At 47.3% G+C, this 25,645-nt stretch overlaps 1 protein-coding gene across 9 annotated transcripts in view; it reads left to right on the top strand.

Moving 5' to 3' along the window:
- LOC104344009 (guanine nucleotide-binding protein G(o) subunit alpha) overlaps positions 1-23,891 on the top strand; it is a 135,233-nt gene extending 111,342 nt beyond the window's left edge. For all 9 annotated transcript variants that reach the window (XM_086469268.1, XM_086469266.1, XM_086469265.1 and 6 more), the window contains 4 exons: positions 10,657-10,785; positions 11,502-11,631; positions 19,644-19,797; positions 23,704-23,891. In XM_086469268.1, coding sequence (XP_086325394.1) covers positions 10,657-10,785; positions 11,502-11,631; positions 19,644-19,797; positions 23,704-23,891 — 601 coding nt within the window. The remainder of the gene's footprint in view (positions 1-10,656; positions 10,786-11,501; positions 11,632-19,643; positions 19,798-23,703) is intronic.
- Positions 23,892-25,645: the final 1,754 nt, after the last annotated feature.

Below are 25,645 nucleotides of genomic sequence, written 5' to 3'. Positions count from 1 at the left end.
GGAACCCAAACTGTCTTCCAAGTGCCACCACAGACTTCCCATCGTGTCCTCAGGCGAGTCATCTATCCACTTAATACTTATATAATATTCCTCCTAAAGCAAATGTGATACATAACATTTCCCTGCTCCCGTGGGAGGATGGGAGGACACATCAGTCACGCTTAGCAGGAGTTGAGGTGCTCCAGCGGTAGACAGTGCAGAAATGTGGGCAGGGCAAGGGCGATGCTTGTGCTAACCAGCCATCTGCTCAAGATGCTCTCCTCCCCTTCTGAGGCCAAGAGGAAGCTCAGCAAAAGCATTTATTGGCAATAAATTCTGCGTTGTCTGGAAGATCTCCTGATGTTTTCCAGACCTAGCACTGCTCTGGGCCAGAGAAGGGAAAGTACTTCTGGGTCAGTTCAAGCTTCTCCTGCCAAGCAGGCGGGGACTTCTGGTCCGCCCACCTGGCTTACTGCAGCACCTTGGCCCACAACTCGCTCCCAAGAGACGCAGTCACTGGCAGGTCCATGGGCAGACAGCAGAGGCTGCTTCTGGCAACAGTGTGTCCCCAGGGCACGTGGAAAGTCTCTGCACAACCTCAAGTGCAGAGACAGTAGCTGTCCCCAGCCCTCATGGAGGAACATGCCTTGGAGGTGGTGCCCTCAGCTCATCTCCCACAAAGCTACATCAGCTCTGCATCTAGGCTGTCCCATACGGAGCATCTCAAACTGATTTTATCACACACACATACCTGATGCATCTTTAGCTAAACACAGCAATCAGCCCACTCCTGCACAGAGCTGGGAGCAACCAAAACCACTGTTTGATGGGCTGCAGGAGCCTAACCCTCCAGGGGTGGTTGTGTGGTGACAGGAGACTACAACTGCAGACCTCTCTGAAGTTGATCATGCCTGTAAGAAAGGGAGAAAGGAAAAGTGGGTGGTCAGCAGGACACCTTGCCAGCCCAGCCTGGCCCAGGTGGGAACCATCGAGCTATTTTGATACATGGCAAACAAATCTCCTCCTAACAATAATTTGGCTGAAGGTTTTCTAAAGAGATGAGAAACTCCATGAATTTTCCTTCACGTGTCTCTCCTTCTGGATCCAGCCTGGACTGAAACCAAAATGCTGCAATACCGCAAGCAAAGCCATTCTCAGAGGAGCCTCAGTCTGACAGCTGCTGAGAAGGACCAGAAAGATTTTACACGCCCAGGAGATCAACCTGAGTCTGGGATAACTAAGACATTTTTAGCGTGCAGCTAAGGGTAAAATTTCCAGGTTTTGCTTTTGCTAGCTGTGGGTCACATCTGTCCATGGCAGAGCATTGGCTGGTTTTGGTACCCACAGTTTCTGGCAGGGATGCTTAAATGGGATTTGAAAGCAGAAATCCCCATAGCTTGCTAATAGATCAGGAAAATGAGAAGATCCGGAAATACGATTCCCACTCCATCACCAGCAGCGCATCTTCCTAAGCAAGGTGAGTGGATAAATGAGGCCCCTGATTGAAGTCAGCTCCCAACAGACCTGCCCCACTCTTGGTAATTGCACCATCATCTAGCTATGGGCATCCTCTGTCTACTTGATACAAGAGCGCAGATCTCGTTAGCTAATGCTTCCCTTCGTAGCATTAGATCTAAATCCCTCACCAGTGCTATCTCTGCTGTAGAGAGACACCTAGCACTGCAAAAACACTCAGCTATATCTATTTTCTCCTTTCCAGCTTAGAAATGGAGGTGTTAATACTACTTCCCCTACTGCCACAAATGTGTAAATAGTTGTCTTGGGCCTTCGTGCACACCCTGGCAAATCTCCCTGGCTAGTGGCCGATCCAAAGGTTAAAGTCTGCGGGACTGGTTTCATCTGTGGTCACAGCTGTTTGCTTTCCAGGGTTGGCATGATTCTGAGTAACTAGCTTGTGAAATTGCCTTGGGGCCAAATCGAATCGGCCTGTGTGCGATGTAAGGAGGGCTGGGGCAAGCGAACCTTCATGCCTTTCTCAGCGTGTTCACTGGGGGGCCGCAGCAGGCTGGGTTTGTGGGTGTCTTTCCCCTGTTTGGGCTGAGCGGCCGAGTGATGCACAGGTGGACCCGCCACCCCGTGCAGATGTGCCAGGAGCCCCGCTGCAGCACGGGGGCTGCATCCTCTGATCAGAGCTCCTTTCCAGAACAAGCCCTTCAGTATCCCAAACTCCCCACGGCTTATTTTTAGTCTCTCCTTTTCTTTCCTTTCTTTCTTCTTTTGGTTTGTTTTTTGTTTTTTTTTTTTACAGTATAGAAAGCCACTAGCTCCACTGTCAGCAGGTTTATAACAGCAGTCCTGAAGCAAAAAAAAAAAAAAAAAAAAGGCGTCAAACCCACTTACTCTGTTGCGTAAAGGTTTAGGCGTAGATCCTGCTTGCTTCTAGGGTACTGAGTGCCACCACACTTCATCCCTGCTCCAGCTCAGCTACAGTCCTTCAGAGCTGGTCATCAGAAGGAAGCAGAGGCTTACATAAAGCAAGAGCTAGACTGGGGCTGTTGAACCTTTCTCTGCTTCAGCTGAGGTTTGATGAGTGCCTGCATCTGCCCTGGTGTGCAGAGGACACCTTCGTGCACGGCCGCTGGGAGCAAAGACCTTGCACAGCCTGAGCCATGCATCATCCTGGCAGGCTTGGATTTATGTAGAAGATCCAGCTAACCCCTGTAAAAATCTTTTGCTTATAAAACAAAGGCGAGGGTGCCCTGTGGTCAACGGCTCTGTGCTAAATAATTATTTAAATCACAGAGGCTTTATATAAACAATGGCATTGCCCAGACAAGGACACTTCTGGAAGGGATTGCACCACTGCTAGCAAACCAGGTTCACCAGATCTGCCAATGCAACAGCTCCGAGGGGGCTGGCATTAAACTACCTGGTTCTCCAAGTGGAATCATATTAGGTGATCATAAAGCAGATGGTTAAGAACAAGGCAGTCATGGCTCCCTCCTTTTCCCATCTTGGATAGGATCCAGGAGATGCAGAAAACCAACCCCTTCCTGGCATGCTGAAAGGCTCTGAAGAACTTCCATGCAGTAATGTCTCAGGAGCAGAGCAGAGATGCTCCACAGGGGATGTGTGGAGGTCTACAGAGACATCTGTAGAGAAACAAGGGAGGAATAGGGAGGAGAGAGAGGACAGCTGTTCTCATGCAATAATTAACAAAGCTAAACTCTGACATGGCAGTTTAAAAACCAGAAAGAGGCATTTTTTCACAGACAGGGTAGCTGAGCTGCAAAATTCCTTGCTGCAGATGTGGCTGTTAGAAGATTACATTGCTTCAAAAAAACACCTAGACAAATTTCTGGAAGAAAAATCATTGAGCAGTAAAAAAAGATAAAGATACCACCCTTCTCTTTGAAACTCCATTTTCCATATGAACTATTGGAGGCTGGGAAAACTGTCTGAGTACTGCGTACTTGCCCTGTGCTTGTACTCTTCTCTCAACATCTGCTCTTGGACGTTAGTTAAGCTAGGTGGGTCATTGACCTGATCCAGATAGTTTTTCTCTTTTATAAGGGCTCCAATATGTAAAAAAAAAATCTTTATCATCCCCTCTTACATACTGTCCAATTTTCAGATTTCATTGCAGAAAGATGAGCCCACATCTGCTTTTCCAGGGCTGCTCCAAAGCTATTGCTGAGTGGGTTGTTAGGGTTGGCATTTCCTCCAAAAAGCCCACCTCTCCCCTAGCCAGACATCTCTAATTACAAAACTCAAACCATATCACAGTGCCCTTTTCTTCCAGCAGTAAAAAAATCGTGATATATTGCTGACGAAGTGGCCACCCATGAGCAAAGTCAGCCAGCAGCTTACGCCTGGAGACCCTTTATGTCCTGAAGTACCTTTGTTATATGGTTGCTATTTAGTGACTCTGCTCATCCACATGTGATTCTAAAAATTACTCTGGATCCAGTCACGTCTTGGAAAACTGCAAGTCTAACTAGGACAGCTAAACTCCAACCTGCTTTTGTTCGTTCCTCCTGCCTATCATTAGTATTAATATCGACTTGTCAAGTTGATCTTGATGTACAAGCCCTGTACAGCCCCACTTCAGTGCAGCGCAAAAAAAAAATGCATCACAACGTAGCATCCCTTCTGTCAAGATTTGGCACTATCCTTTAATAGCAGGGACCATCCTCCTCGTTTCCCAGGGCAGAGCATTGAAAATCCAGGGCATCCTGCAGAGTTCATTCAGGACAATAACCCCAGTAGATTCTGGGCCATCACTCCAGCTGTTGGCAGCCTGCAAGAAGCAGGCACCAGAAGTGACTTGTCACTGGTTGGATTTAGGGGAGGGAAGCTGGAGTGTGTCTATGCTGATATCTCATCTGGTTGGACATGAGATGAGATTTATCATGGGGAGCAGCAGCAGGACAGCAGAGCCTGCTATGTAATTCAAGTGATTCCCATCGTGGCAGGGTTGGCCGAGGGGGTAGAACACAGCCAGAAACACAAAACGTGTTGCCCGAAGACCAAGGGTGGATTCCCAAGACCTTCCTTCTCTGGGCTGGGCTCAGAAAATGAGCCAGACGATGCTGTTGTCCTCTTAGCTTAATTACTTATCCCCTAAGGTCTCTTTGTCTTGCCTGCCGTAACCCACCTGGAAGCACCTGAGGAGCAGTGCATAATGTGTTCTTGCTTTCATTAGGACGACAGAAGGGACGCTCCTCCAGCTGAGCTTCACGGGGTGTACACACCAGCGGGGTCCAGCTCAGGTGCAACCACGTTGTGGTTCCTACCTTTAGGTGGGATTGATTTCTGAAGGGACATGATGCCACTGCTCCGTTATGTCTCAAGCCTTTCATAACCAATGATTATTTAAGACACATGTTGCATCACTGCTGTGTGTGCTGGATGAGTGCTGGGCTCTGAGGGTGGGCTGTGGGTTTTTTTTTTTCCCTGAAATAATACAGCAGATATGGCTGGGCTTGGCCTCTGCAGGCAAAACTGTGGTGCCACGACCTCTGGGTGTTTGCCCAGCGCAAGCTGCCCTGGGTAGCCATACCAAGGGATGTATCACACCTTCAGGATCAATGTCCACATTGTTTTTCTCTTCTGGTAGAAGGTACTACAAGAATTTACTATGCTGTTGTAGAGCCACTACTGACACTCCCTAAGTCCAGTGCTTATCCTCTGAATCCTTACTCTACAGTCACTTAAATATTAAATGCCCTTAATGCTAAATATACATTGAGCTGTATGTTCATCAGTGAAAGAAAGGAAGAAGCTAAGGTACAAGCTAAGCTCAGATGCAGATAACCTTCCATCCATGAACTAAGAAGGAGTTCTTGGGTAGAGAAATCTTCACATAAGCATCTAGAGTTAGATGAGATGGATCCTGCTCATGACAACCTTGAACAAAAACTCAGCATTTGCCAGGGCACGATGTTGGAGCTCACCCTCGAGCGCCTCTGTGCATGGAGTAGAAAATAACCCAGCGGTGACTCAGCTGCATCTGTTGACAAATGGAGATCTGCTTTTTCAAACAAATACAATGCAAGCCAAAAAAACAAGGCTGGGGGATCCCACGCATGGCCTTTCCTTCATGGAGGAGACATGGACAGAGGCCAGGAGCAGCAGAACGGAGGAGCAGCTGAGAAGATGCTGCTGTCTCCAGGCTTGTTCTCCTGAAGTTCCCACTTCCCTGCCTGCCCCAGACCAAAACCCTGGCTGTGGCCACTGCTGCACCATAGCTTATCGAGTACTGAGGACGTGAGCTCAGCGTCGGTGCTGCGTGAGCACCTCAGGTGTGTGCAGTGCAAGTTGGATGCTGCCTGCAAAAAAAGACTGCCAAAGTGTCACCTTTGAGGCAAGAAAAACCCAATAGATGTTAACCATTTTATTGCCATTAACTTCCACAGACATGAATGTACGTCTGTGCAAGCTTTGCCACAGGTATCCAGCTTTGACCACAGCCTGCAACCTCAGCTACACTTCTTCATCCAAGAAAGCAGCCAGCGGAGCCTTTGGCATAGGCAGTACAATCCTGGGAGAAGGTTTCTGTGGTGGCAGCATCCGGGGATGGGGATGGGTCTGCATCCACACACTGCACGTAGGCTGCTGCCGCCAGTCTGTTCCCATAACCCAGACAACAGTCCTTTCTCCATGTACTGTCTCTGGCATCAACAGTGCTGGTATCACATGCTGTTGGAAACAGCAAATGAAGGTGCAAGAAACTATATTTTCTCTCTATTTTCAATATTGCTGTGTGAAGATACTCAATATCAGCTAGTCCTTATAGAGTGTCTGCCTTTCATAGCCTCAGTTCAATGAACTCCTCTCCCTGTATTTGGGAAATGCCATTTCTTGTGCATTTTGCTTTTAGCAGCATAATGTAGTAGGGCTTCACTTCCCTCAGCCTGATAAACTGAGTGACTCAGAAACTTGCAATCTGCTTCAAAACAAAGCATTTAAGATAAAAGATATAAGCAGTAATGGAGCTGCTCTGCTCAGGAGTATAAATGCTAGAGGGTTACTCATGTACTCAGAAACCTTCTAACCTTTCTTCAGCTTTTTTTAACCCCTGCAAGCCCTGGGCAAGGCAGGCTGCAAATAAGAGCTTATGTGTCATTTCAGATATGCTTCCACTCCAGTGTGCAAACCCCGGAGCTGGGAAGTGGAAGGAGCTCTGATGCCAGCACCATGCAATGAAGATGACGGGGAAGGGGGAGAGCCAAGGGCTCGCTCCACGGCCTCCAAAGTGCTCTTATTTCTGCTGGTTAAACAGATGCCAGCTTCTGAGGGGATTATGTGTCATTGAGCCTGTTGGCTGCGACAACTAATTATCTCCAGCAACAGTTTGGCTTTGAGGTTTGCGGTTCAAAGGGCATACCAGGCGTACTGTCATCTGGTGCCATGTGTAGCAATTTGTCCCCACTTGGGTTTCCCTGTTCCCAAAGAGGTGGTACCCCCAACACATCCCATCCTCCACCAGCTCAGGCTCACGCCCAGCAGACCAGCAGGTCCTTCCAAGCAGCATGGGCAGGGAGCACCAGCGCTCTGGTGAAGCCTCCAAGATACCTCCAGCAGGACAGAAGAGAACAAGCAGCAGCTAAAATCAGCTTAGCATCCAAGCAGCAGCCTGCCTGTGCTTCCCATTCCCACAGCTGGATGTTAGCATGGCACTCTCCTCCAGCTCAGCTTCATGGGGTATACACACCAGTGGGGTCCAGCTCAGATGCAGCCCAGTCCAGGGGAAAAAACATCTGCTGCAGCCTGAGATGAGAGAAATTCCAGGGGAGAGCAGCCAAAGGAGTAAACAGTTTTGGAATGCAGCCTCAAAACCAGCACTGAAAATGTTGTATACCTTCATATAATTGATGGCTGATCCTCATCGAGACTACCAGAAACAGATGAAAAGCAGACCCAGGCAACAGAAAGAATTTAGGTCATTGAGAAACACGTGGAGAATGATGGAAAAGACCAGAGATGAGGACAGAGATGAAGAGGGGAGCTAACAGAAAAGGCAAAGGGTGTGTTGGCAAGATATGGCAGTTGGCAAGCTGGGGTGCCCAGCAGCCGGGCTGGATGCGTTAGTGTGGGAGTGACCCTGAGGCACCAGACACACAGAGCTCAGCTCACCTGAAGCCAGGACAGGCTAAGTATTGGGGATACTGAGTATTCGTCTGTCACAGCACCAGATAAGCACTGGAAAGCAGTGCCCTCAGCCAGACCGATGCCAGAGTCCCTCCGGCCAAGGTTCCTATGGAGATAGCCCAACCAGGATTGGAACCTGGAGGTTTATTGTTGGGGAGGAGAGGGTGGATGGGATGGTTCCTGCTCATCTCTCCTCCCTCTATCCCTATCATCCTGCCCTCTCAAGAGGCTGGCAGGGTGCATCAGCTCCCCCAAACCTCCAGTTCCCCAGAGTAACTCAGGTGGAGCCAGGCACATGAGGCTGCATCACCTCCATGGACAAGGATGCAAAGGAAGGCGAGGCTTTCCAAGCCTCAGAGCCAGGTTGTATGCAGGATCAAATCAAATCTGGAGCTAACTCGATGTCGGGCAGCCAAGGGGAACACCACATGGAGGAGACGTAGGCTGTGCACATCGATAGTGAGAGTGAGAGCCCCCTGAAGTCCCAGCACATGGCCTGGGGTTTAAAGGATGCTGCTGTTGAGAGGCAAACCATCACAGGTTGAAGGCCGTAATTGCAGTAACTAGCTCCTCCATCACTGTGCTGCTGTGATGCCAAGTCATTTGGCCAGTTTGCAGTAGATCTCTTCATTTGCTGCATCACACCCAGCATTAAAGGAGGATCTCAAAGGCAAGAACAATTAATGGGGAACATCAAACTGAAGAGAGTTGAATCATAGGAAAATACAGAAAATGAAGATGGAGGAAGTGATAAAGGTCTTCAGGGTACTGCCAAGAACTGCAAGAGGAAAAGAAAATCCTTCCCCCTTTTACACCTCCACTTTTTGCCATCACCTTGGAGTATTTTGTTCCTGAGGAGAGCCTGGGTCTCTGAATAACAGAGATGCCTTGGTCTACAGGGACATGTGAAGAAATGCAGCTGTCTCTTAAATAGCAGCAGTTGACACCAGTTGTGAATAGATGAGTGATCGTGGCTTCGGCCATCACAGCAGAGGATCTGATTTCCAATGAAGCCCCATTCATCCATCCAGGGCCCATCATAAGGCTATTAAGGGAGCATCTGTCACAAAACCACAATGGCTTTAAATGCTTGAAAAAGCATACAACAAAAATAAGCCTGCTTATCTTATATACTTTTCTCTGGGTGACGTGATTCTTGCAATTCTTTAGCAAAAATGAATGATAAATATGATAGGCAGCTGAAATACGTGGCATGAGTGGGATGAGGTTGGTTTTTCACCTTAGCATAGAGGTTGGTTGTCTATTTTTCCAGGCTAGTGGGGTGGGCATGAAAGCCGGTGGCAATGAGTTTTCTCGTGTAGCAGAGTGCACAGCCCCAGCGCACTAGGTGTCCTGCTCCGGAGGCCTGGCTCAGAGCAGTCCCTCCAGGACACGAGTGGAAAGCCTCTTCCTGCGTTCTGATGCAGCAGGGAAAGCATCTCCAGCAGCAGGACAGGGTGGTGTGTTGAGGCCAAGCGGGATGTGCTTTGGGAAGGCACAGGAGGAAGTGTGCTCACTACCAGGTCGGTGTGAGGGGGTTACTCATCAGGACTAAAGCCACACTCCATGTTAAAAATAAATTGCATTTAGCTAAAATGAAAGAGAAAATCAAGCTTAGAGATCATGGCTATCTTATGTGAATGGTTCCAGCTTATGCCTTCTTGCACTCACCAGTAAACTCATACTCACCAGGGACAACAGTGTCTTGTCCTTCTCTACAACTGCACAGCTCTTACTACTCTTTATTCTCTGCAAACTGCATTGGGCAAAGCTGCCATCCTCTAGCTAATACCTGAACGGGGACCCTCTCGTCCTGCCCTGACGTGTCATGTCTTGCCCTGCTGCCTCTTTGGGCAACATGCGAGCTGCCAGAAGCACAGAAACCAAAGGGCAAGACCACTGCTTATGCACAGACCTGCTTTATTATATTCACAGTATATTGAAAGCATTTCATGTGCATTAGATTGATGCTTCTGGGGCTAGAGGTAGGCATTTAGGCCCTGTAATGCACATCAAAGCCCCTTTAAGAGAAACTGGAGTGTCTGTGTGCAGCTCAACAGTGGTGACAAAGACTTTACTGTGTGATGCAGCTCTGTTTGTAATTCATATTAAATTGTAATCCAAACTCCTCTTTTATTTATAAATTATATTTAGTTGGGCTGAGTTGTTCTGAAAAGGTGTCTTGAATATGGATGAAAAAACGGATTGTGGTCACATGTGCACAGCTGTTGAATTCCTCTACAAAAACATTTCATGCTGAAAGACAGGACTTCTACCCAAAGTTTCATCCTATGGAAGTATTGCCTATGTTCATAGATAGATTTTTAAGCCTAGAGCAGAGTAAGGGTAAATGTTTTAAAACTATTCAAGTGCTTTAGAAAGCTAAATCTCCCCTCTACCTTCCTAAAAAAATCACAATTTAGACTCCCAGAATATCACCATCTAAGCAGGCCCCTGGATTTTGTCCAAGCACTCCCTCAGTCCCAGCCCTATGCTGGATTTCAAACTGAAGCAGTGGCTCACTCCCTTCATTTGAGCTGACTGAAAGCAAGGCATCTCGTTGGAGCAAGCTGCCCCGTCTCCCTCCCTTCCCAGCAGAGAGGCAGGCATCTCCCAAAGGTGACTCAACCTGTCTGTTCTGGAGCGAGACCTATATGCTCCAACCTCTTATCTGAATAAACCCTTGCAGAAAAACATGTGTGTGTACAGAATCCAGCACAATGGACCGACTGGGACCTTCATCCCTCAGGGAATAAAAATAGCAAGTAATGCTAAAACTGTGTATTTTCACAGATTGCGATCAGGGCTCATAACACACACACACTTAATTTCCTGTTTTCGGTTCACTATCAGATTTTATGCTTAGGTTAGCGGAGTTTGTTAACGTTTCTTTTTCCCCAGAATAGGATTTTTTTTTTTCCTTTGACTACAATACATTCAGCCATGGAAAATGGGATTGAAAAAGATTAATAGGAAGCTGAAGGATTCATCTGAGATTGACAAAGATCAATGTGTGTCTTTTATTCTTATCTGTTTTCTTTTTCTTTTTCCTTCTTCTCTTAGCTACCTAGACAGCTTAGATCGAATCGGAGCTGCAGACTACCAGCCCACGGAGCAGGATATCCTCCGAACCAGAGTCAAAACAACTGGCATCGTAGAAACCCACTTCACATTCAAAAACCTCCACTTCAGGTTAGTCTAAAACTGTGTACTGGTAAATTTTCAGGGTATCTGTTTGTCACAGGATTTCCCCCTAGCTCCCAAAGGAGAAATTGTTAAATTGCTGGTTAACACACAGATGGCTCCCACTGCAGAGGACACAGCATTTTGGGGCGGAGGCGGGGGGTGTCAACAGTATGCAATGTTTGACAATCCTATCTTGAAAATCACTGCCTTTAAGATGGGAGCTCATGGTACCTTCTTCTAACCCAGACAACACCGCTTTGTTGGGAGGTGTGATATGAGAGTGGCCCCAAGTCTGATTCAGCTCGTAAATGTAAAAATATTTGACCAAATCTTTTCTCTAAAGTTGGTCAGTTGCATGTGGTTAATGCTATACATTGACCCTCATGATGCCAGACAGTAGGAGAAGGGAGCATGAAGACAGAAAGCTGCACACACAGTATTTAGAGCATAAAAAACTCAAGAGCGTGTGGTCTCCACCTCTGCAGACCCTTTGGGACCCAGCATGCTGCTGAGGCTCTCCCAGAAATCCCACATCCCTAGCTGTTACTGCTCCTCCTTGTCCTCCTCAGCTCCAGGCTCTGGAGGAGAAGACCAAGCCAGTGGTTAAAGACCTGTTGCTTTGTGTTTGGAGCCTTCCAGGGACCATATGGTCAGAAAATGTCAAGACTGTTAAGTTTCCTCTTAGAAAGAGCGGGTGCTGACAGTTTTCTGCTGTGCCGTAGGCTCTTTGATGTCGGGGGCCAGCGGTCAGAACGCAAGAAGTGGATTCACTGCTTTGAGGATGTCACAGCGATCATATTCTGCGTTGCACTGAGTGGCTATGACCAGGTCCTCCATGAAGATGAAACCACGGTGAGTCTAACCGGGTCTTGGAGGCCCCAACAGTTCTTTATGGGATACTGCATAGCCAGCAACTGCTTAGAGATCGACGAATGCTCACTACATCACGGATGCTACAGTGATGTGCTTTTGTCGGTCGCTCCCCCTTGACACTGAAATCCTGGGGGGATTTGTCCTCTTCCACACTCTTTGAAATCAAGTCTGCATACTCAGGTAATGCTTCCTTGCACTGATAAAGTCACAGTGTTTTATTTCTCCTTTCTAGCTGACCTGTGTATTTTCAAAACATATTAACAGGAGCCTATATCCAGAAAGAGGAGATATAGCTAGGTGGGCTTTTAAAACAAACGTTAAGGAAGCAGTCGTGCTGTGGTGCAGAGGTGTGGGACAGCCATGCATGCCTGGGGCAGGCTTGGGCTAGGAGTATAACCTGTTTCTTCAGGCTACAGAAATTCCTTTTCCTGAGTGAGACTGGAACTGTTGGATTCCTCAGGTAATTTGCTCTAGGAGAGCTTTTATGACTTCCCACTGTGACATTAGGCTCAAAATACCATCTGGAAATAAAGCTAGCGAGGACCTGTGTGCTCCCTGGTATTAGAGTGCAATTAATACAAGTGAATCAAATACACAGAATGGATGCATGAAGACTCATTACTGTATTCTGGCCATTTATTCAGCGTGATGGGGATGCATGCTTTTGGGACTAACGACGACTGTGGCAGGCACCCAGTTGCATTTGTCTAATGAAAAGGAATCGGAGGCCGTACTCAGACTTGGTAATGATTTCATCTGTGCCCAGTCTGCAGCAGCATGGAGGGCTTGCTCCTGCCAGCTGTGTCGCTCCAAGGCTCTTTATTCCCCTGCTTGTAAAGATGTCAGGTTTGCAGAAAGCTGTTGATGAGGAAGGAATTGAGGGAAAGATTGCTGTTAGGTACCTGATGTCTCTTCCCAAAAAGATCGGGAGGGCTGTGGTTTCTAGCCTCTTTGAGCCAGGTTTATGAGCACTAGCAAACTGTTTGATGAAGTCACCTGGTTGGTTGGGTCATATTGATGACAGAATTCAGTGTGATTTTAACATCACGACTATGTCCCTCCAGACTGACTCAGATGCCCTACACCCTCTCGTGTCCACTTATTTATAATCCTTAGTTGTTACCTCCCTCTGACCCTGGCCCTGATATGCTCAAGGATGCTCAATCCTGTAGGATTTACTGGGAAGGAACCAAAATCTCCTGACGTGATTTGAAAATCCCAGCCATTAGCTCAATGCCACAGAGCTCTACAGCTGGGCAGGGGAAACACACCCAGGAGATAAAGAAGGATGCACAGAGAGAGGGCAGACCCAGGGGGCAGAGGGCAAAGCTGTGATCTGAGCAGAGAGCGAGGTGCTCTGTAGGTATAACTTGGGCTGTGACACCCAAACTGTGAAGCCAAAGGCAGCCTTTAATACAAGTTACCTTTGGGTACCAGTCTAAACAAGCCAAAGCCTGGGATTCAAAGCCAAGGAGCACAAAATGGAAGGGCCTGAATGCCAATGCCATTTTTTAAATGTCAGCCTCAACTCAGCTCCTCTGAGATGAAGGTTACAGCATCTCTCTGGGGATGCTGAGTTCTGTCAGTGGCTGGCTGTCTCCCAGCACCACCCCAGTGACAAGCAGGGTGCCAGCTCAGTCTCCCCCATGAAGTGCCCCGCTGCAGAAGCTGGGATTTGTAGGGCTCCGACTTTCCTTTTGCATTAGGAGAGCAGGCTTGCACTGCTGTGGCACAGCACTGCCATTTGCTTGCTATTTCAATCCCTTTTCACAAAGTGTTTCTGGGGATGCTGAGCAGCAGGAGGGTAGAGGCAGCTGCTGTTCATTTACACATTCAGCTTAAACGGGGAAAGGATTCAGCATCGCCACTGCCGCGCCTGCAGGACGCCCCCACCTAACCCAAATAAACGACCCTGAGCGAGGCCATTGCAAGTAAGAAAAAATGATGGTGTCAGATCTTGTCTGCCCTATTACACCCCCAGCACAAAGGACAGGTTGAAAACGCAGCACCCACAGACTCTGACCTGCTCTCAGCTGAACCCCCAAGCATTCAGTCTCCTCCCTGCTAACGTGGTCCCCCTCCAAAAACCCAGCAGTAAAAGCAGCATCTCTTCAGTCAGCTGTTTGCCGTCTGTCTGCATCCGTCACATCTGCTGGCTTTAATGACGTAAATCAGCTTTTATTGCTTCTCACTTAGAAAACACAAAGAGGAGGCAGCTGACAGAGCAAGCTGGATGCTGCTTCTCCATCTTTGTTTTCTACAGAGATGCTTACTACAGTCTGGGCACTTCCAGCTGTGTTAAGCCACTGAAGGTCTGGGGGCTGTACAGACGTCTCTGTGAGTATGAAAAGACTTGTAGAGCTTTCATTGCTGGTGTGGAGCCATGAGAGGGAAAGAGCCTTACTGCACCTCAGGTGCCTAAAAAACTGTTTGCAAAGCTGGGTGCACAGGGAGAACACCATTTCCTCATGTGCCCTGTTGACAACAATCACAGGATTTCACAGAGGCTTTTTGCACTTCTCTAAGTCAAACCACACTTCAGGCAGATGATAAAGTTTAGAGAAAGCCAGCCTAACACAGAGCAGGGGCTCACTTTGTTAAGCTTGGTTAACATGAGGGCATTGGGACCAGTGTAGTTGTAAGGTCAGCTTGTCTCACTGAAAGAAGTTCAAGCTTGTCTCACTGAAAGAAGCTCACAAACAACAGGTTTACTGTGAATCCTTTCAAACGAGACTGAGCAAAGAGCTAGTTAAACAAGGCTGAGTGAAACGCCCCCTGACCTGTCCCTGCCCTTAAAATTAAACCACAGCTCTACACTTGTAAAGTTTTTTTGTGGTTTATCACACCCTTTGTTTTCAAGACTGAGCACCCATCGTCCTGCAGCGGCTAAAAAAGGGCTATTGTGTGCCAAGCTATCACTCCCTAAGAGCTGGTAGTCTCTCATAAGGGATATATTTTCTCTCCAGTTCCCACAAAGAGCAACACAGCAGGACTCAAGGAAAGAAAGTACTTCTCTGTGTCCAGAAGACATAAATAAAATTAAGAACTTTCTGCATCTGTGTTTTCTAGGCCCATACACCTAAAGACTGCTTTGTGTAGAAACCCCCAGTGCTGTTGAATCCAGCCTCTCCCATTGCCCCAAACACCTTCTTATACTGCTGTTGGCAGATCTAAACTGCCTCATTGTGTGCCCAGCTCCCAGGGGAGAGGAGCAAGCCTACAGGGAAATTCAAGCAGTGCCTTCATCAGTCCCATTGCTGCCAGCCACAGCCCACAGCTAGAGCTCACGAGGCAAAATTACACCCTCTACCCAGCCCATCCAAAGCACAAGACACTGTATTCCAGGTATTACACCTGCCCTGCATCTGCCTTTACCGCGTCCATCCCAAGGAGCTGTAGGGCGCTCTGACGTATTTGTACGCAGTGGGAACGTCTTGCTTTAACTGACTGAACAACTCCATGGATTCTGTCTTTGCATAACAAGGCCATTTGTTCCCAGTTGTGACTTATCTTTATGTTTCACAAGCTGAGGTTACAGAAGGAAAAGCCTCAGATCTGTAATCTGGGAGGAGTGAGGGCCAGCAGTCATATTAATTGGTAAAACTGGAGAAGACGATTAATGGAGGTAGATTTGCATTGTTCCTTCTAAGTGGAATTTCTAATGGAACTTTTAAAAAAGACAGCAATGGCATGGGACCTATCATGAGAACTGAGACTATCCTCTTTAGTTCTTTGCTCACAAATTCAAAAGAGTCATGGCAAGAGAGGGAGATGTTCATGCTGTGCATTACTGCCTCTGAAACTGAGATATTTAGGTCATCCATATCTAGCCAAGACATGCAGGTATTGTTTGTGTCCCTATTGCTGAGCATGGGATGGGTTGAAGGCGCTGTGCTGGTGACCCTTGTTGTGCATTAGTGTTGGCCTGTTGGTTCGTATTTCATTGCATGACCTGGTTAGCGTGCTCTCTCTGCTGTCATTGGGCAAGGAAAATTGAATTGCAGCGCTCAGAAATTGCCTTAGGAGTGACAAAGCAAGTGAAAGTGGCTGGGGCATCTTAGGAAATATGAGCAGGAGAGGCAATACGGAGTTTCTGTGCTTAGGATAACCATCAGTGTCCTTATAGTTCGCATGACCGTTAGCATTTAATTTAATCACCAAGGCATGCAAAAAGGATTGAATTGACTGTGTGTTGCAGAAATAACCACGTCTCCTCCCTTGCTGTGGTAAAGAAAAGATGGGTTTTGTGAGTTTATTTCTGCCTGGGCTGAGTCTTGACCGCAGCATCCTTTCTCCCTCACACTCAGTAGAAAGCTGTTTGCCCTTCACATCAGCGATGGGAACACGGTTGTGCAATGACATCTGAACTCAGCTATAAGCAATTCTGCCTCTTGTCCTGCACAGGAAAAGTTAACTGGACTTTTAATTTGTTTGGGTGAGTGGTTGTTCCTCTGTAACGTGGCTGGTGGGGCTGCTGTCCTTGTTGGGCTATAAAGTATTTGCAAGCGTAAGGATTTAAAATACTGATTTTGAAATACAAAGTGACATTAAGAAGCCATTGTTTCAAGAGCCCTTCCCTTAATGACAGACCTAACATAAGAGTAGGAAAAAGCAGCACGAACAGTCCAAAAGCAGGTGAAGTATTTTATGTCACTTCATATAAAAGTATGAGAAGTGTGATCTTTAATGCCTCCTAGCAGAGCAGGCACATCTGCCCCATCACAGCAGCGTGGGTGCTCCTGGGAGGGGCCCTGGGGAAGATTTAAGGGACTAAAAGGGCCTTTCACTGTGGATTTACTGGTAGGAGGAGGATTGGGGGGGAGCTTTAACTTCTGGCTCTCCCTTTAGCAGCAGCTTGTCCTTTTACATGTGGTACCCAGAGCCTGCTTCCCCATCCTCGCACCTCAGCGAGGGCCTTCCTGAGCTGTTGGAGGTCTCCTACAAACATCTATTGGGAGGGGAAAAGAAAGGGAGGCAGCGAGGCATTCCCGATGTTAGCTGGCACTGGGACAGCTTGCATGCATGCATGCGTGGACTCCCAGGAGCCCTCCTGGGATGCAACATCATTTCCCACGTGGCACCCAGGTATGGCAACAGGAGCATCCATACCTGCTCACCGGGACATTGCTCTGCACCTTTGCCACACACAGAAAGCATTTCCTTGCTTTTGAATAATGTCATCTTCTCTTTAGTGATGGGGAAGGAAAAGGTGGATTTTAAGACCAGAACCTTTCCCAGGTAAATAAGGATGAGTGGGCAGGGCAGTGGTTATATTTACTCAGCTAACTGGCAGAGACGGGGGGAAAAAATCAACATGTAGAGATCAGAAAGCCAGGTCAGGCAGCCTTAGGAAGCTTCAAAACTTGTTTCTGGAATCTGAAAGGAATGGAGGATTTTTATTGTAACTCTTATTTTCTACAGGGATGTATTGGTTTGTGCTGTGTGTCTATTCTGGTTACAACTGAATGCTAAGAGCCACTATTTCTTGGGAAAACACTCATTTCCTAACAGGTATTAACACAAATTAATCGAACTATGTAAGAGAAGCAGAAGGATTTCTGTAGGGTCGTTATGCAGTCTTGCTGCTGTAGGAAGGTCAGCTTCACCTAATTGCGAAGCCAAATTCAGGAGAAATCCTCTGCTTCTATTTCTTAACCAAAAGTGATGTCACCCGTGGTGCTTCCTGTGCCACGAGGTGCAGTTGCACACTGCTGCTCCGTGCCAGGGCTGGGGGGCTGGCCAGGTGCAGCGTGGTAAGTACAATGACCTCCAGGCTGTTGCAGATGAGCTATCAGTTTAACCCACGAGCACTGTTCATGTATTTCTCCGCGCTTTTATTTTAAATCAGCAGGGGTGATAAAAATGTCATTAAAAATGTTCTGTGAGGGACCCTGCTTAAAAACCAGTTAATTGTATTTGCTTTCTGTTCCCCTGACTACCCTCCACTTTCTTCTCTCCTCCCAAAGGCTTTGGGTAGCCAAGGATCTGCTGTACAAAACCTTTGCAGGTTTCTACATGGTTACGATTTTGACAGAACAAGTAGCAAAGAGGAGCTTTGCTCTGGGGCTCCCACACCAGCCTGTACAAAATGGGTTAGCAGAAAACAGCACACAGACATGGGATGATCCAGATAAGCAACGTCTTGCAACCAAGTCCCAATAAGTAAATGCATTTTTACATTTGTACATGACCGTGTCTTCCCGGTGTGTTGATACTATGCACGGTAGGGAGATGTTTGGTCATTTCAAAGTGTGTGGTGTACCGTACAGCAAATCGCACGCGTCCTGTTCCACTCTGGGTCGGATCGGATGTTTCCTTCGTCCACAGAGCCACTTTTATCCAAGTAAAACATTCAGCAGCAGCTAAAGTATATCAATGAAAAGGAAAGCGTTAATCAATAAAGTGCTGGGCTCAATTATGCTGCCAGCGCAGGCCTGAAACAGAGCGGAAGGGGGGTGAAAGCCGCCGGCTGTCTCCTGCCCGCTCTGAATTTCCAAATCTGGGGGGGGACACGCTGCACCCACCCTGAAAAACCCTCCAGCAGTGAGACCGTGCAGCCTTGTTCTCTCTAGCGTCTCTCCTGCGGTCGCTGTAACCAGTCTCATGTGTGCACTAGCGGGTTTGGGGAGTGCTGTCCCAAGGAGATGCCGCTGGGAAAAGCCGAGGAGCCGGTCTGGTCTGTACCATGCTTTGCCTTTGATAACCCCCTGACTCTTGGGTGTGCTTCGTCCTCACCGCGCCTGCTCTCTCCGCTGCCCGGCTCCTGGCTGAGAGATGGCCACGCGACCGGCGTGTGCACTCCAGCGTCGGCCTCGCGCGCCGAACATCGCCAGCCTCGGCACCTTCACAGCTTTTCCTCGGCCGTCTGACCTTATCTAGCCAAACAAAGGCCAAAAAATGAGCATTTGAGAGACCAACCAAATTTGGCAGGTATGAAGCTTCTCTTGAACTGAGAAAAAAAAGAAAGAAAAAACAAGTTGAGAGTTGAAAGCAGCAGGGAACATGACACTTGGTTGACTTTGCCGTGAGCTCTTTCCACCACCGTAAAACCATGTGGCAGACTTTGCAATTCTCTAACTGGTTTGTTTTTTTCGTTCCTCTTATCTCTCTCCTTTGCTGTGTCGTTTTTTTTTGCATGACCTATAACCAAAAAGCTGACTTCTCACTGTGCATGCATTTGAACGTACGGCTCTTCTGCTGGCGAGTAGGTGATGTTCTTCTAGAGGCATGAGCTAACATCAGTGGTAGCTGCCTGACTTCTGGTCTGGTCGGTCTTAGATGCCCTTCGTCACATTTTCCCTTTTTATAGTGTTTCTTCTTCCTTTTTCACCTTTTTTCCCTCTCTGCCAGACGCTTTCTGTCGAGCCATCTTCCAAGACAACTAAAAAAAAATTTAAAAAAATTAAAAGCCCAACAACAGACAACAACACTAAACCAAATAACAAAACCAGGCAAAGGTCACGGCAAGGTCATTTCCAAAATTATGTCACCTTGATGTCTGCTTCCAACTCTAGATTAATTCAAGGATCTATCAGTCCTTGGTTAATGTATCCAACCAGTTGTGTGCCACACACACTCGAGAAAGTAAAAGAAAAAAAAAAAAGTAAAAATTTATTGAAAACATTTTAGAAAATCTGCATGAGCTACACAGACACATAAATCTGATCAAAGGGCTAAAAGTAACTCCCCATCCATGCATGGTGCATGATGATTTCTGTGAGCTGGGATCCTGTAAATTATATGCTATGCAAAATCAAAACAGCTCTGTATAGTTAAATGCCCTTAAGTCACTAACTGTATGTCAAATGTTATAGGGATTGCATCTGTGTATGTATAAGTTCAGCTCTATGTATACATAAATTTATTATGTATATCGTAGCTTTTCTTTTTTTTGTTTTCCTCCTTAATTTAGTTGTTTTAGATTTCCCTACATGTTGAACGTTCCCAAGTCGCTGTGTTTGGCCTGATGTGATCTCTCCTTTCTGTTGCAGAACCGCATGCATGAATCACTGAAGCTTTTTGACAGCATCTGCAACAACAAATGGTTCACAGATACATCTATCATCCTCTTTCTAAACAAGAAGGACATATTTGAGGAGAAAATTAAGAAATCTCCACTGACTATCTGCTTTCCTGAGTACACAGGTAATGAGAAAGCTGGCTGTATAGGAGTGCAAAGGGATCATGGAGCATTTCCCATACAGGCTGATACTGTCATGTATCACAGGCAACGAGGCTAAAGATGCATAGGTAGAGCTGCTATTTGCTTCCCTGCAAGTTCTATATCAATAAATGCCATCGGATCACCCCCACCATGTTTAGTGGTCCACTTAAAGCTTGAGGATGACTTAAACCCAAGTGCTTTGCTGGCAAAGGGCCACCACCACTAAGCAGGGTATTTGATCTCTGCCCCATAGGCGGTTTCGATGCCAAGCCAGCCCCTGCAGGTGTGGAGCTGGCAGCGCACTCCCTAAACCCATGCCCTGGTTCCCAGTGTTGCTCAGGAACATGAACAGGTTGTTTGGAAAGACGCAGTGAGCTTGACCATTGCAAATGGGTAAAACTGGTCTCTGGGAGACCAAAACACAGGGTTTGTTAGGCTGGAGTCCAGCTTTGCTGTTTCATAACCCATCACGTTCCCCTGTGGGTCCTGGCTGACCACAATGAGGATCCCTCTGTGGTTCCTGACCCTACCCGCTGCCAGACACTGAGGGGCTGCAGGATCAGCCCTCCAGCCTGCAGACAGCAAGTCCCACAGCTTGGCTGCTCCAGCTCAAGCTGTAAATTTTTATCTCATTAGTTTAGGAGGTCCTCAGTTTCACTCTCAGGCTCTCTGACATCAAGCATCTGGACACAGAACGCTTCCAGTGAAATGCAGGTAGAAAACAAGGCATTGATTTTCTCATGCACTGGCCACCCACACCTCTTAACCTATAGTGCAGACAGAGAAGAGACACACCAAGTCATGCCCCAAGCTTGGCTGGGGAGAAGGAGACCTTAATGATGCTTGGAGATCAGAGAAGAGGCTCTGCAACAGGACAGTGTGCAAGAAGCCCTTGCTTCTGCTGGCTGCCTGGCATCTGACCTGCTAATGATGGGAATACATCACCCGTGCAAAGGCTGCAGCTGCACCCCACCACTCCCACTGCATCTCGCCAGCTTCCACAAACCCTCATTACCATTCCGAGACAGCATAAAAATAAACTTTTATCGTCATGAATTATTTAAGCTCACCGGAGACATCCACATGAATCAATCCGACAGACAGAGAAGCGGATCTCTTTGTCAGGAAACGTAGCTGTGAACCGGGAGTACCAAGAGTGTCACATTTCTGGGCAGGCCAACAAATTATTAACCAGAGCTTCCTATCTCTGAGCACTTGATTTTTCACTGTGAATAGGCAAAAATGATCCATCATTGCTGCCTTGGGCTGAATGGTCTATGGCCGTGGAGCTGAACGACTCCATCTGAATTCAGAAGAACATCTGCAGGCTTCCTCTCTGGGGAAGGTTTGGATGTTTGTCACTACCAACACTTTTCAGCCATCTACTCGTCTGCTTGGTCCAGACAGAACCAACATATTCCTGACACATTTGTCTAAAAAGATCTAATAACGGAAAATTCACAGTCTTTACAGTTGAAAGCTCACAATAACGCCAACCCCAAATTTTTCTGGTTGCAAATTAGATTGCTGCTTGCCATCTTTTGGTTGGCTTGTAGAGCAGCACATCACCATCCTCTTTATAGCAGCACTTCGATGTACGGGAAGATTTTTATCATGCCCCCTTCATTTTTCTCTTTTCTCCATGAAGCAAACCTGCACTTTTCACTCCTTCTTGATTGCGTTTGGTGGACCTGGTTTTGTGGATCTTCACTGAAACCTCCCAGTAACCCCACTCTGAAATAATGTTCTTACATACCCCTGATGGCAGAGAGACTAGAACAAGAAGGAATGTCATTTCAGATACAACTTTCAGCCCAAGAGAGTTCAGTGGGGGAGGCAGACCCTCATACACATGTAGCTAAGCTCTCAGCTGACTCCACAGAGGAGAACAAATATAACTTGTTTACAGAGCACTTCAGCCCCAAGTGAACCAAGCCAGTCCTCCCCAAATCTCAGAGTACCCCAAAGATGCTCTAAATTCCTTCGAAGTGCTGTTCTGAAGCTGGGAGTTTGTCACGATGCCGGGGACCCTCCACAGACCTCTTGTCTCTCTCATGCCATCAGAGGGTGCTGGAAGTCTGACGGCTGAAAGTCTTTCCACTGATCCAACAGGGATCTGAATCAGAGGTGAAGAATATCTCACCTCCAAGTGCTCAGCAATGCTGTTAGAAGCTGGAAGTTAGCTCGTGCTAATGTTAAGCCCAGACTTTAGACCCAAGCACACACTTAAGCTTACTCACCCCTGCTTTGCTGACCACAACTTAGAGAGTGAAGCCCTCGTGGCCTTGTGAAAAAGCAGCATTATTAGAAAGTTGCCCTGGAGTTAAAAAGAATTATTTGATGAAAGCCTATAAATCAAACAAGCAGACTTTCAAAATCAGTTACATTCCACAAAATGCTTTTAATAAAATGAAGTTTCTGATGTCCATTAGTTCTGCTGACAGTTGAATTATTAGAAGACTACATCCACAAATTTCCTCGCTGTATGCTGGAGCACTGTCTTTTTCCATCCCCTTAATTCACTCATGCTTTTAACTAATCCACAATACTTAGCAAAGCAGCAGCAGAATCCAGGGCGTGTTTTAAACCAAGCTGGCATTAGTGATGCCCTGTTCTCACAGAAGGAATCCAGCATCTAAGTCCTCATGCCTTTGAACAACCAACTTTCCTTTCATAAAATACCCTCCTCGTGGTGCACAGCACGCGGAACTGTTCCCAAATTCTTTACACAGGTCTTCATGCAAGAACCTACTCCCAGAAAACATTTTGCTTCTCTTACTTCAAACATATTCTCAAGTCTCGTGGTCTTCTTAAGCTTGTGTCTTCAGCTAGCAATGCATGTACATGTAAGTGCAAGTGATTTCCCAGATCAGCTGCCTTCAACCACAGCAAATCTCAAGCCCAAGTAAGCTTCTCTCTAACAGATAACAGTATTTCCCATCATGGAGGGAGAGGGATGTAAGAGCATTAGATGTGTTACCACTGTGGAGCCTCCCAGGGCTCAGGGGCACTGGCGCTCAGCAGTACGCAGCAGTGCTGCCCTCCAGGTCCGCCAGAGAAACTGAGTTTGTCAGACCTAAGCAGGTACCCGAGTGGAGCTCTGTGTGTGAGCAATGCCAAGGCTGGCCAGATGAGAAAGGATCTGCTCTCTTGCATGACTGCTCTTAAGCTTTTTTAACACAAAACCTGATGGTTAATAAGGTTTGGCACAGACATCAAAACAAGAAACTCCTCGTGATGTGATTTTAGCCACAGCTCTAGCAGGGGGTACTGCAATCCTAATTCCTCAAAAAGAGGGACATTTTGTATTAGCTTTTTTGTATTTTGTTTGAGAAAACCCCACTTTGCCTTGGAACAGAGGCTGGATCTTTTCATCTCCTTTTCTCTTAGTGATTCAGGGAAAGGAGGGCACAGTTACCGACACTGCCCTCAATTCATGGACATTTTAGCTCTTCCATCAAAAGCTGAAACTTGAATCAAAAAATCTAAAAAAAATGAAAAAAGCTAAGCCTTTTCACCAGGTCAAGCACTTACTGCATTCCTGGCAGTTTTTTCCTCTTTTTTTTGTCACCGTGGTGTGGAATTTCTTCTGGTTTTCCCATCACAGCCTGTTTAATACTTAGTTCCCTCATCCATTTCATCTCTGTAGACTACAAACATCAACCCAGAATAGAAATACAGTCAGAGAGCATCTCCTCCCTTGCAGCAATCCTGGCTGGTAGTAGTGCCCATCACCAAGATGGAGATGGGGTGGCTGGCTGGGTAGCAGCAGCCCCATAGAAGCTCCCCATGTCCCTAAAACGGGGCACTTGCAGGCACCCTACAGACTGAGGGTTACGGGATTGCTTTAACCCACTCTTTCTCCTTTCATCTCGGCTCTCTTATAGGCCCCAACTCTTTCACGGAGGCGGTGGCTTACATCCAGGCTCAGTATGAGAGCAAGAACAAATCCCCCAACAAGGAGATCTACACGCACATCACCTGCGCCACCGACACCAACAACATCCAGTTCGTCTTTGATGCCGTCACGGATGTCATCATCGCCAACAACCTGCGGGGATGCGGACTCTACTAAAGCCCTCTCCTCCCCTCCTTTCCTCACGCCCACCGGGAGCGCCCTCTGGTCCCGTGGACAGGTCCTCTCTCTTTCTTTTTTTTCCTTATCAGAAGATGATGAGGAAGAAATACATAAATCCCTCCTCCTGTCCCAGAAAACTTTGCAGCAAGTTCTGCTTTCCCCAGCCCCGTTTTATTTTATTTTGGTTTATTTTTGGTTCATTCCCTTGCTGCCTCGTTCTACTCCTCTGTTCCAATTCACAGTGCTGTAGAGGGAGTAACATGTTTCCCACAAAGTGCATTTCAACTGCCAAAAGACAAAAATACTTCAGTTTTTAAAAAAGAAAAAATCAAAGCCTTAAAATACCAGTCAGCAGCAGTGTAGTTTGGAACTGAAACTTTTTTTCCTTGAAATTAAGGGATATTTTTAATTCTCCTTGTTATTTATCTTTTTTTTTAAAACACTATTGCTTTAGGAAGTTCTAGATACAACATGATCATTTTGAGGGTACCTTACAGCTCCAGTTCCTACCCCAAAGCCTGAGGGGTCAGTAACGAATGCAGCTGCCGCAGCTTGGATTTGTACATTTTTTTCTAGACAGCTATTTGAACAAGTAAAACAGCCATATTAAGTTCTGCTGGTGTCTCAGTAAGAGGGACAGAGTAACAAAACCTACTAAGCCTTGTCTAAAAGCATTTGTTACCGGTAACATTTTTACCTCAAGTTTTTCAAAATTAATGTTAAAATATGTCTAGTGGTTTCAGTAACCCATTTCTTGGGTGCTTTGCTGGACGCCACGGAGCTGCTGGGCTGAGTGAGGTGGGGGCAGCTGGGCTTGGACCCCTGGAGCGTAGGCAGCAAGGATGCCCCAGGGATGGCGTCCTGATGGGGACCCTGCGCACGGGGGCATCCTGGCGAGGATGCCAGCCTGGGTACCCAGCAACCTTTCCCAAAGCACCTCCCAGCCTCCTGATCTCAGCACAACCAATGCTCCTGCAAAGACGGAGCATCTCTTTCTAAACTTCGGCCCTAAAATGCTGAGGTGCACCAAAAATATTTAGCCCTGGCTTCTTGTAGGCAGGGTTTGACCTTCAAGTACCTGAAATGCAGAGAGGTGCTTTGGGAAATGACCATGCTTGGGTGACAGCAAGGTGTGCAGGAGCCTCATGGCTCTTTATCACACCTTGGGCATCTAAATACCCTTGAGAAGCCCAGCCTTGCACTCTGAGCCTCCTTGGCTGAGCAGAAGAAGGTAGCTTGTGTTATCTCCTGCCTGGGCATCCAAGAGAAACAGCTCCAGGTTTGGTGTCTCCAGTCAGGGCATCTCTTTACCAGTATCTAATGTGAGAGGGACAGTTTATACTGGCCATGTAGTGGCAAGGGAGGGCTCAGGGAGCTAATTTGAGCCAACTGAAGAGTAGGAAGGGAAAGTGCAAGGAAGAGAGGAAAGGGAGGAAGGAAAGGCAGGGGGACAGGTGTGGAAAGGGCAAGGGTAGCACCCAGCACAGAAAAATGTGGGGGCACAGAAGGGAGGACAAACGTGGCTGGCCTGGGGTACACGTGGCCATCTGCCTGCCATCACCAAGAGCTCTGGGTGCCGTTGGGGCGAAGGCAGAGGGGAGTGTAAGAGGTGGGGTGTCACCTCTGGGAGCGTGGAGGGACCCTTCAGAGTCCTTCCCGACAGCTTCTTTGGTGTCTGGGTCAGACGGCCACCTCTGAGGTCCCACTTGGCCTGGCACTTGGGGGCAGGTAGGCAACACTGATCCCTGCCT

Source organism: Leptosomus discolor, chromosome 8, assembly GCF_034619465.1.
Source record: "Leptosomus discolor isolate bLepDis1 chromosome 8, bLepDis1.hap2, whole genome shotgun sequence".
Taxonomy (NCBI): Eukaryota; Metazoa; Chordata; class Aves; order Leptosomiformes; family Leptosomidae; genus Leptosomus; species Leptosomus discolor.
The sequence above is the reverse complement of the archived record's forward strand: the minus strand, read 5'-3'. Positions and strand labels throughout refer to the sequence as shown.